General features: G+C 39.0%; 1 protein-coding gene across 1 annotated transcript in view; it reads right to left on the bottom strand.

The window, feature by feature from the left end:
* Positions 1–4,766: 4,766 nt before the first annotated feature.
* Positions 4,767–12,865, bottom strand: part of LOC115918576 (voltage-dependent calcium channel subunit alpha-2/delta-3-like) — a 31,982-nt gene continuing 23,883 nt past the window's right edge. Inside the window, exons 13-20 of the mRNA XM_030983509.1 lie at positions 12,224–12,455; positions 11,284–11,439; positions 9,886–10,094; positions 8,616–8,817; positions 7,632–7,842; positions 6,362–6,500; positions 5,500–5,662; positions 4,767–4,989 (exon numbers count right to left, since the gene is read on the bottom strand). Of these exons, the coding sequence (XP_030839369.1) occupies positions 4,767–4,989; positions 5,500–5,662; positions 6,362–6,500; positions 7,632–7,842; positions 8,616–8,817; positions 9,886–10,094; positions 11,284–11,439; positions 12,224–12,455 (1,535 nt within the window). The remainder of the gene's footprint in view (positions 4,990–5,499; positions 5,663–6,361; positions 6,501–7,631; positions 7,843–8,615; positions 8,818–9,885; positions 10,095–11,283; positions 11,440–12,223; positions 12,456–12,865) is intronic.

A 12,865-nucleotide genomic window follows, 5' to 3' on the forward strand; every position in this document is an offset into this window, starting at 1 on the left:
AAAAAGAGGGCAAAAAAAAAAAGATTGACATGAAAAACGGGAATAGTGTATAAGAGAGATTGAGGAGAGGGATGAGATAGAGATAAAGCGAAAGAGGGGGTTATTGAAAAAAAAGGATAGAAGAATAGAGAAAGAAAAGAAACAGAAAGGGAAACAGAAAGAAGGAAAGAAAGATATAGAAAGGGGGAAAGAGAGGAAACGAATGATCACAGAGAGAGGGTATCAATGGTAGTAAGTACCAGAAAGAGAAAAAGAGAGGGGAAAGAGACAGAGAGAAAGAGAGAGAGAGAGGGGGGGGGGGGCAGAAAGCGAGAGAGAGAGAGAGAGAGAATGAGAGAGGGAGAGAGATTGTAAGAGAGAGAAGGAAAGGATATCCTCAGCAACATGATCAACATGGAATGTTTTAAAATTCATCAGAATATTTTGAAACCAGCCATTTACATACTAGCAGGAAACAGAAACATATAGAGATTTTGGACCCTACTCTCATAAAAACAAACAAATATACACAAACAAATAAATAACAAGTAAACAAACAAAAGCTAGAAAAATAATAGCAACAAGAAGTGGATATTGTCCTATGCATGAAAAACTCTGGAACAAAGAATGCAAAACACAAAAGTAACAACAAATCAAATTAATATTTTTGTCAGCATTAAATTCTTTTTATTAATGACTGGTATTAAACCATGTTTTTAAGCACATAAAAACGTCCAGTCTCTTAATCTACAAAAGTCATGATTGCACATAATATCTACAACATCAACCATGTACCACAATTTTCAAAAACAATTTTTATATGCATATTCTACAAAAAACTCAAATTTCTCTCATTATTTTCCGAGTCAAACTCCACAATGAAACTATTTTTTCAATATCATCACACTTTTTTACATCATCTAGTCACTCTTTCACTGTTTTTCTATAATTCTGCAAAGTTTTTTCTTCTCCTTTAAGTATAAAATCTGCAAATGACTATGTACAATCTTTAGTAGGGTATGAGCTATTGCATGTCTAGAATAGTTTGAAACTCTTATCATATAATCTCCTTTGGTACAATGATTGTGCAAGACTACATATTAAATGAAAGTATGCCCATGGTGGAAATTTCCATCATATAGTTATAAACAAGTACCAATGTCATTGCGAAAGGTGAATTGCCGTTTGGTCTATTCCCTGGTCTACACCCAGTCTGTCTACTATCCACATGGTCTCATAATTTATTTAATCTACTTACCATGTGGTCTAATGAGACATTTGGTCTATCTTCTATTTGGTCTAATCTCCAATAAGTCTACAACCCTTTTGATCTATCACTCATTTGGTCTAATTACCAGTCGGTCTAATTCCTAGTTTGTCTAATGCCCATTATGTCTACTATACATACATGGTCTACTAACCATTTCATCATAATAATTATCATGGGAATAGACCAATTGGGTAGTAGACAAACAAGTTGTAGACCAAATGACTATAGACCTTGCAAAATACGAGGTTCTAGTTACAATTAAGTAAGTATACAAATTGGTGACTGTTCAAATGATTGAACAAACAAAAAATCCATGTACACAAACTGGTCAGATATCAGTTACTGAAAAAAAGAAGGAAATAACCATTGGGGCAGGCTAGAATAAAACCTCTTTAAATTGTTAGCACATTAACAATTATTTTCTATCTACACTAGACCTGTCTTCATCAGCTCGAGTTTGCAAAATAACCTGCCTTTTTTGCATCTTCATCAGCCCGCAGTTGCAATAAGCAGGATATTTGACGAGAAAATATCCCAAGAAATCTTGGTCGTTTCCAAAATATCCAGCTACTTGGGAAATAGCGGGCTAATTTGTACCCGTCCGGGCTAGTTTGTGAGCGTATCGGTCTGGTTAAGACACAATTTCGAGCTTCAGGATAATATGCCGAGTCTGAAAATAGCGGGTTATTTGGAAAACTCAAGCTGATGAGGACAGGCCTATCCCAATTTATTTGTTTAAAGGGAGACCTTGTTTTCCTAATTCCTAAACCCAAATTCAATGAAATGTCACATAGTAATAATAAACATAATAATAATATTGCACATACATTTACATAGATGGGCAAGAAGAAACCAGTATCGCATCTGGCCATGGTACATTTACAATGCCAAAAAAGCAAGGAGATAAATAGCGTATCCAACGATCACGATGAAAGTCATGAATGACTAATTTGTTAACATTCATGCTTATTTCACAACCATTAAATCAGTCAATATAAATGTCAATGCAAGGGTTTCTTTATATATTAAAAAAGTTTGATTCATTTGCAGAGAAAAGATTTATGTTTTGTACATTCTTATAATTTAAAATGGAAAACAAGTATTTCTTATTGCATAAAGTCCAATTACTGATTGAATACATGATTCTCGCTTGTAAAGATTGAATCAAACCAAATACAATAGGTTGAATACTGGAAAGTGAAATAGTTATGATAGTTTTGGAGCCAATAACATATAAGATAATGGGAAGAGTAATACTGATTATCTAAACATATTGGTGAATACCTCAAAATCCATGTTTTATTAACATCAACTGTTCAATATTAGTGTATATGGTTGGGTTTACAGATCTATGTTTTGGCATCCGAGTCAAAATTTGAATTTACTTCTGGGAAATTATATATGCAACTTGGAAATGATTACAGTAAGTTTTGTAGGAATTACTTGCCAAAAGTTTACCCAAAAGCCATATGAAATCTTCAATCCTGTTTAATCTTTGCTTTATTTGTTTCAAGGTCTCACAACAAGGCCTCACAATCTGCACGTACAAACAGGCGCGTAGCCAGGGGGGGGCGGTGGGGGCGGTCGCCCCCCCCAAAACGCCGGCCAAAAAAAAGAGAGAGAGAAAGAGGAGAAAAAAAAAAAAGAGGACGTAGGAGGAAAAAGGGAAAAGGAGTCGAGAACGGTACAACGAATCATCAAAGCTTCCACGCTTCGCGCGGGAAGGGGGGAACTGAGTTCAAATTTAGGATTAAGGGTCGGGAAAGTTACAACGAATCGTCTTCTTTCTCTTATAATTTAATGAAACGTCAAAACTTCGCACGAAAGGGGGGGGGGAGACAGAATTCAGACAATGATTAAGAGTCGAGAAAGGTACAACGAATGGTCTTCTTTCTCTAATAATTTAATAAAACGTCAAAGGTTCACGTGAGAGGGGGGAGGGACTAAATTCCGACAAGGATTATGAGTCGAGAAAAGAACAACGAATCGTCTTCTTTCAAAGCTTCCGCGCTTCGCGCGGGAGGGGGACTGAATACAGATAAGGATTATGAGTCGGGAAATTAGGTACAACGAATCGTCTCTTTGCTCTAATAGTTTAATGAAACGTCAAAGCTTCGCGTGAGAGGAGGGAGGGACTAAATTCCGACAAGGATTATGAGTCGAGAAAAGAACAACGAATCGTCTTCTTTCAAAGCTTCCGCGCTTCGCGCGGGAGGGGGACTGAATACAGATAAGGATTATGAGTCGGGAAATTAGGTACAACGAATCGTCTCTTTTCTCTAATAGTTTAATGAAACGTCAAAGCTTCGCGTGAGAGGGGGGAGGGACTGAATTCAGACAAGGATTATGAGTCGAGAAAGGTACAACGAATCGTCTTCTTTCAAAGCTTCCGCGCTTCGCGCGGGAGGGGGGAAACTCCCCCCTCCCTGCACCCACCCCCCTAGGGAGCGCGCTTCGCGCGCTCTGTAAGTGATTCGCACGCTTCGCGTGCTCATTACCGCCCCCCCTAAAATGAAATCCTGGCTACGCGCTTGCGTACAAAGCATAAACAACAGTAATTTAGAATAATAATGATATGGTGAATTAAGATTTTTTAAATGTCATGTTTGTTAAGAAAAGAGCATGCTTTGGTTGGTCCGCATTTGCTTCCAGCTTTTAAATCATAATTAAAGCCTGCATCTTCATTTTCTCAATAAATATCTACATAACAACCACAGATCCTGACAATTAAAATACAAAGTATTCTTTCATTTAAACTAGCAAAAGAATCTAGAATACAAAACATGTGTTACCTACAAAAAAGACAACACAAATAGTCTTTAAGAAAAAGAATGTTTGAAAGCAATTTCAAGATATTTCAAATGAAAACATTCCAGTTCTAGATAGGATAAAACACTCTCTATGAAAGCACATCAGAAAGCAGTTAATATCAAGATAAAACAAAAATACTATTGAATGATTTTGAGAGGTAATTCTCTAACAAATTATGCTTTTTACAACTATCATGCCTCTTACCTTTTGGACACTTCTTTTCATGTCACCACTTTTTGGTATAAAAGCTACAGTACATGTCCCTCAGCAAATCATGAAGTTGATAAAGGATACCACAAAAGACTACAGTGAAATGGTTTCTGGGGACTGTTTCACAAAGACTAAGATCAACTTTAAGTTGGACTTGAACTATGGCAGGCAATTCATGCCACTGGTTGCTCTCCCCATTGGCCTCTCAATTATGATCTTTAGATAATGTTTCTTTCTTCAATTATGAACTATCACAAAAGGTAAATTCTGTAGATTTGTGACCACAGGTGGTACGTCCCTTTAGAGACCAATGCCAGTAAATGGTGAGAGCAAACAGTGGCAGGAACAGCCTGCCATAGTTAAGTCAAACTTAAAGTTGATCTTAGTCTTTGTGAAACACTCCCCAGGTGTTTGCTGAATAAAACTAACATACGCGGAAGCATGCTCAAAGGAGCTTCACAGTCAAATACACCCTAGTTCTAATGCCCTCCCATCTTCATCCAATGGCCGTCAGCACAAAATACAGGAATATTTGGAGGGAGGCGAGGAGGAAGAACCCAGAGACGGTGCGGATGCGGTCCGGTGGAGCGGAGTTATACTTGCACGGGATGTTAACGTCACGTATGATGGGGCACTTGTTTTGCATCACAAGGGAGACCTTGTCGTCCGTGTGGGCGCAGGTTCCGTTGATGATCCTGAACGCTCCTGTTGCTGACACCCTGACAGGTTAAAGAGATTAAAGGAAGAGCTGGTTTAGTCTGTATTTCCTCACATTTCTTGTAAGTTAAAGCGGGACTGCACTACTTGTAGCTACTTGGGCCCTCTATATAGCAAACAATGCCAAGCGGTGTCCGTAGGTCACCCATGATTTCCTTTTTCTTATGTTAATTTATTGCTGATTTGATGAGATAACCACCTGTCAGTGACCATGCAGGGAGGTTTATATTCACTCCTGGCCAAACTAGTGCAGACAGGCTTTAAACGAAGAAGCTATAGTGTCACAGTCAGGTGCTTGGAACAATGGAAATGAATAGGTCATGGGTTCAATGCCCAACATGGAACTTATAGCCTTAAGCAATAGATTTTATCCTTTTTCTTATGTTAATTGAGAGCTGATTTGATGAGATAACCACCCGACAGCGACCTTGCAGGGAGGTCTAATCCCTCCTGGCCAAAATAGTGCGGATGGGGTTTAAAGCCTATGCAGTAAGAGCTATATATAAACTCACTTGTTGGTGATTCTGCAGTTGAAATTGAAGAAGAGACTCTCCTTGGTGTTCCTCCAGTTCTCAACCACCAGAAGGAAGAGATTGGTCTTTGGTAGAGCAGTCAGATAGTAGAAGCCAGACTTGCAGGGGCCAGAGATGTTTCCAGTTAGAAGACCAGTGGATCCTGAAAACATAAGATGATGGTAACGATGATAAAAATAATAATGGTTTCGACATTAATATATGATAGTAGTGAGGATAATAACGATAATGATGAATATTTTATTTTTAAAGTGCTCACTACCCCCCTCCCCCCCCCACCCCCCCCCCCCCCTTCTTGAGCAACAAAAACAATTGCATACAATCTCCCTCGAAGCAATTCTCCAAAGTTGACAGCCCTGTATTGGTATGTTAAGTATTGGAAAATCCTGGATCTTTGTCCGGTAGGTTTTAATCGTCATTGAAGTATGTGTCTTAATTGTAACCTATTTCATACCTAGAGCTGAGGTGTTAGCCTGGTAGCCAACCACATCTTGGATGCAACCACCAGAGTTTGAGAATGAGGGGATAGGACCTCGGTTATGATAGAAGTGGTATGTGTCTTAATTGTAAACCTATTTTATACCTAGAGCTGAGGTGTTAGCCTGGTAGCCAACCACATCTTGGATGCAACCACCAGAGTTTGAGAATGAGGGGATAGGACCTCGGTTATGATAGAAGTGGTATGTGTCTTAATTGTAAACCTATTTTATACCTAGAGCTGAGGTGTTAGCCTGGTAGCCAACCACATCTTGGATGCAACCACCAGAGTTTGAGAATGAGGGGATGGGACCTCGGTTATGATAGAAGTGGTATGTGTCTTAATTGTAAACCTATTTTATACCTAGAGCTGAGGTGTTAGCCTGGTAGCCAACCACATCTTGGATGCAACCACCAGAGTTTGAGAATGAGGGGATGGGACCTCGGTTACGGTAGAAGTCATCAAGGTCTTCAGGTGTCTTGGGTATGCCATCCAGAGACACCTAGATGAAGAAAAGCAAAGACAGAAAAATATTGAAGCATGCTAAAAGAGAAAATATTTACATTATATTGACTGCGTGGGCTTGAGGAGTACATGTACATCGGAAATATTAATTGAGCTAAGATCATATTGCCCTGAGTTGAAGACGATGGCAATATGCCATGGTCTTGTATATTAATGAGGTACAGGGTTCGAATCCCTGCTGCAGCACTATATAGCATCCTTTAGCAGAACTTTACTCTACATTTGCCACTCTCTATATTCCTTGAATGCAATGAGCCCTACTGGACTTAAAACTGAGGTAGTGATATATGCAAATATCTTTAGGCAGGCACATTGGGACGTTATATAATAATGTGATATGTGCTTTAGAAGAATGGCATATTATAATTAACACTTTGCCTCTCTGCATGGTCGATCGTTTGCCACAAGTGTAATTTTGCAGAAAAAAATACAAACCAATTGATGGAAGGATTGCTTTGCCCAACACAATGGCTTTAAAAAGACAGGAAATTACACACAATTATTAAAAAAAGACAGGAAATTAGCCACTTCTTGTCTCGATTAGCTCCATGACAACCCTTTTAACGCTGACATACATGTAGATCAATGTTGCACTGGAAACAGTTGAAATAACCTTGAAGCCTTTGGTACATCTAGCCCACGATAAATATAGTGAGCCACATTGAGTATATTTGTGTGGTATTTAAAGCCCCATTGCACTACATAGCTACTTGCGCCCCCTATATAGCAAACAATGCCTAATTGGTGACCATTGGTCCCCCATGATCATCTTTTTCTTATATTACTGTACTTGAGAGATGATTTAATGAGATAACCACCTGTCAGTGACCACACAGGGAGGTCTATAAGCCCTCCTAGCCAAACTAGTGCAGGTAGGCTTTAAAAGACCAGAAATTACCCATTTCCGGTCTCGATTAACTCCATGACAACCCTTTTAATACTGTGTAGATCAATCTTGTACTGGAAACAGTTGAATAATCTTGAAGCCTTTGGTATATATCTATCCCATGATGAGTTTATTTGTGTGGCAATTAAAGAGTTGAAAATATCATTTATCATTGCTAGAAAAAGATAGAAAGACAAAGCAAAGGAAACGATCGAGGCTCACCCTTGGGGCACCAGGAGAGACGCTGCAGCTCCCCTGGAAGTCAATCTGCTCCTTGCGCTGGAAGAAGCTGTGACGATAGATGAGATCGTGCATGATCTCACCCTCCTTCTTACCAAGCGGGACACGGTTGTACTTGCCCGTGTCAAGGTCGCTGATGTTCAGGAAGATGGGGTCGGTGATCAGCATCGCAAAGTTGTCAAACAGGTAACATCTGGGCAATTAAGGGAGAGGGACGGATGATGATGATTGCTGATGATATTGTAAAAATCTTCTTTTTTTTTAAATGGGAGCTCGATTTGGATTTTCTGAGTAAATGTCAAATTTATGTGCATGCGTGTATCTTTACAAATAGCTCTGTTGGTTTTCTTTAGATAATAAGTCGGTGATCAAGATTGCAAAGTTGTCAAACAGGTAACATCTGAACAAGGGAGAGGGAATGATGGTGGTGATGATGTTCCTGATGATACTGCGAAAAACTATTTTAAGTCATTTGGTCTAATTTTCATATGGTCTCATCTCCAATTAGTCTACTTCCCATTTGGTCTATTGTTCATTTAGTCTAATAACTATATAGTTAGTCTAATTTCCAGATTGTCTAATTGGAATTGATGGAAGTTAGACTAAATGGTCATTAGACCAAATGATAAGTAGACAAAATGATTTTTAGATGATGCAGATATTAGACCATATGGGAATAGACCAATTGGGTAGCAGACGAACCTATTGTTCATGCATAGACCACACAATTATAAGCAACTTTGGAAGCTAGCCCCTCCATTAAGACAGGGGTATAGTAATCAATAAGGAGGATGGCTACCAAACATTTGCTCTTTCGTCTTGTCCATATCGGTCATTGAAATGGGGTTAGGGTTGGGGTTGCTATGACATTAGGTTTAGGGGTAGGTTAAAGTATATGCACTATACAAGAACAATTTATTATCATCATCACCCCCAAATAAATACCGGCATATAAACCTGACCTACCTGGTCTGGCATCCTGGCTCTCCGTTTGGACAATTGTAGTAGTCCCCGCAGGAGTAGGGCATGTCGTCATCGCGCATGATGCTGTACACGTTCTTGTGGAAGTCGTTGTAGAGGATATCCAAAGAGGTAACAGCCTCCACCCTCTCCGATGCACACCGGGTGTTCTTGGTGTACCCCTTTGCTTCACTCTTGTAACACTTTCCTTTAGGGGGAAATGGAAATGAAAACTAGATGAATTTCATCCTTTTAGTTTAGCCAGTAAATATCACTTATTGGCATTATATGAACAAGAAATGTCATAAATTTTCCTTGCAGATGCATTTTTGTTTTGCTTCTGCATGACAAAGACATACATGTACTGTGCATGGAAGAAAAATGCTAAAAATTGTTGATGCTTTCTTTTGGAGGTTGTTTTAACATGCATCTTGTTATCTTGACAGACTGCCTGTTAAAAAACTGAATGTTGTTGTAGTTATTGTTAACCCTCATTTGAAGAACATGTATGTCATTCATCAAGGCTATTCTTTGATTCTGTGGTATTAATCGATTCTCTACTCTCATTCAAATTGTTCTAAATGCTGTCATATCATCAATATTGTATTCTACATTTCACATTTATCCATCAAGGATGTATATGTAGCTGTCATCATAACCATCAATAATGCCACCATCATCACAATTAGCATAGTAATCATCTTCATCATCATCATAACCATGCATTACCATTAGTCACCATTATCACCGTCAATGATCATCATTATCATTCTCAACACTACCGTCATCATAATCATTGTTTTCATCATCATCGTCATCATCCGTATCAGGTGATCTAACACTTACTTTGGCAACCATTGCTCCAGGGTTCATTTGATCAAAGACACAAGGCTAGGGTTAATTGCAATTGGGTTTAAGGTGATATTGAGTGTTAGAGTTATAGGTATAGGTTGGATCTGGGGTTGAAATTAGGAATTTGGTTAGTGCAGGAAATTGACTGCAGCTCGAGAACAGTCACACAGAGTATCATTATTGTCACCCTCGAACCGCTTCTCCTGCCCCTCCTGCTCCTCCTGCCCCTCCTCCTCCTATTCATCATAATCACCTTCACCATCATCACCACCACCACCATCATCATCATCATCATCATCATCACCACCACCACCACCACCACCACCACCAAAATCATCATCATCATCATCATCATCATCATCATCATCATCATCATCATCATCATCATCCCTTCTCATGGTTATCATTGCCATCACTCACTCACCCGAGATGCAGTCCTTGTTGGTTTGGCACTCGCAGCCACCGGGGAGCTTGCCCGTCAGCTTCTCGCACGACTCCCTCGTCTTGTTCTCCATGCCTTCAAAGACAGCCTGGGAGAGACTGATGATCTTGCCGACCCCCGCTGCGTCCATGTAAGCAGTGGAGATGGTGGTCTTGTCAGGGTTGACGATCACTTTGTGGAACCAGGGACGCCTGCCATACAGATAAGATAGGGCGAGTGATTTGATATAGCTAAAATCGAGGGTTCAGTGACAAAAAGACGTAACTCCACATTTTGCCAAAATGAGTCATTGATATCAAAATGTTCAACCTAACCCAAAACCCCATTGAAGTCAATGGTTAGTGAAATAGACTTAACTCCTTAAGGCCCAAGTGCTCAGTGACACATAACTCACTTTTTATCCAAATGGCCAAAATGGAGTTACGTCTTTGTGTCACTGACCCCTCAAAATATTAACAGGCGGGTAATGGTGCTATCCATTTCGGAGGGGGGGGGGGGGGGGGGCTAAAGACACAAAATCAATCCAAAATGGACTGCACAATGGTAAATAACATACAAGGAATTACTTTTACCTGATGAAATTTACATTTGCATACATACCTCCCTCTCTCTCTCACACATGGTGCAACTGCAAACCTACTGTATACATACATACTGTTAGAAATTACTTTTTTTTTGGTCTCTGTGCAATAGTTGTTTGAATGAGAAAATATCAGAGCTGCCAACCTTGTGCGACCAAAAAAAGGAATCATGATGGCAAAAAAAAGGAATTTCAAGCAAAAAAAGGAATTCATAAAAACGAAACTTACAACCACGCGCGACACACTTTCAATGCAGAAATGTTCATTCATCATGCTGTTTTTTCCATACAAGCAGGTAGTTTTGTTGGTGGTTATTTTGGTATTATCGGCATTTCATTTTTTTTGAGAATATTTTTTCTCTTCAAGTATGTTTTAAAATTAATTTTCTATTGAATTTGTGATCAAATCATCATTTTAGGGCAGTTGTTTGATGTGTGGTATGTAAAAAAAATTAATTAATTAAAAAAAAAAAAAAAAAAAAAAAAAAAATTATTAAAAAACGTATTTTATGAAGAAAAAATGTAATACCGTAATTTGGGGGGAAAAACGGAGTAATTCCGGCAAAAACGGAATGGTTGGCAGCTCTGAAATATGAGTAAAACAAGTGTGGGCATCAGTTTTACATCAAAACAACATACCTTTTGCTAGTAATCACTTGCCCTTCCATTTAGGGGTAGATTGAAATAATTATTATATTCATGTGCAAATTATACATTTACTGCCTAAAATTTACAGATGATGATAATACAGAAATGGATGAATTTGTCCAGAATTCACAATGGCACCCCTCTGTACTTACTTTGTTGGGTCATATGGTCTCCGTGACCTATGACCTGGGTATGTGCGAAACACTCCGCTGCGGCACCCTATGTACGTCCACTTGACGTCTCTCAGAAGCGGCGAGGTTCGGTTCCTCCATATTGGTTCGATTTGAGATGTGATTAAAACATCAGCTCTGAAGAAGAAAAAAAAAGGGAGGTTATTTTTCTTGCAGAAAGTGTTCTAAAAGTCTGATCATACGCACAATGCCTAGCTCATGATGGAAGCAGAGATGGAGAGAGAGGATGACAGAGAGAGAGAGAGAAGGAACGAGGGAGAGGGAAATAAAGAGAGAGAGAGAAGGAAAGAGGGAAAGGGAAAGGGAAAGAGAGAAAGAGAGAGAGGGGGGGGGGAGGGGAAGAGAAAGATAGAGCGAAGGAAAGAAAGAGAGAGTGAGCTTACATTGAAGTTGAAAGCAGAAGAGCAAAAGAGGAAAAGCAGGAAGATAAAATTACATGAAGCACAGAAAAGAGGAAAGAAACAAAATCTCATAATACGAGTAATTTCCATCACCGTTTCTTTACTTTGTTAATATCTTTTACTGGTCAAATCAAACTTTCTGTGACAGCTTTGAATGGACATTTTTCTGATGCAGCTTGAATATGGGTAATTCCATAAATTAGTGACTCACTTTGTGACATTGTTGGTGTCCCAGTTACATAGGAACCCACACATATTTGTGGCTCTGAGTAAAAATTTAAATAGTGGAGTGAGATTGTTAAGTGATTCTAGGTATGAAGATGCAATATTATGCTTGGAAATCACTTAACAATCTCACTCCACTATTTAAGTCTTTACTCAGAGCCACAAATATGTGTGGCTTCCTTATGTAACTTGGACACCAAAAATGTCACAAAGTGGGTCTCTAATTTATAGAATTACTCATATACATAATTCTAATCTTTTTTAACCGTACACACCTTGTATTCTGCTCAAACACACCGTCTGGATGATTGCAGCCCACGTCAGGGTCGTTGCCGTTGTAAAACTTGTGCGCCCTCACCGTCTTGGTGGCAAGATCGTCATCAAAGAGGAAATCATTCGGATTGCAGTAGCATTTTGGCGCGAAGCGGATCGACGAGAACTTGTACGATACCCGTAAATGCGGGTATTTAGGGACGTCATAATACACCTCGATATCTTCAAAGACCCCTGCAAAACAAATAAATTTATGAGCATAGAATTCACAGATCTGGGTCATTATTAAACAGAAACAGACCTAAATTAATAATTAATCAAAATGACAAACTATTATCAAATGAAAAGGGGATGACAGTTTTCTGAACCGTTCTCTGATCTACATGTTGAAGAAAAATGATTTCAGAAGGGTGGATTAACAATTAATGGCGGAAAATTGGAAAAATATCAATACAAATTTTCATTTTTGGGCAAAACAAGTGACTGAAACGATCATATTGTCAATTTGTCTACTTGTTCCGAACATCAGGGCACAATTTTACATATAACAGGCCCATCAAATCTCTTTCGATGATTATGATGATTGAAAAAATTACCCCTGACAATTTTTTCAACAGCCTACATTTGGTCCGCTTTTGACCCGT

The sequence above is a fragment of the Strongylocentrotus purpuratus genome, unplaced genomic scaffold (genome assembly GCF_000002235.5).
Source record: "Strongylocentrotus purpuratus isolate Spur 01 unplaced genomic scaffold, Spur_5.0 spur5_scaffold_13, whole genome shotgun sequence".
In the NCBI taxonomy this organism is placed as follows: Eukaryota; Metazoa; Echinodermata; class Echinoidea; order Camarodonta; family Strongylocentrotidae; genus Strongylocentrotus; species Strongylocentrotus purpuratus.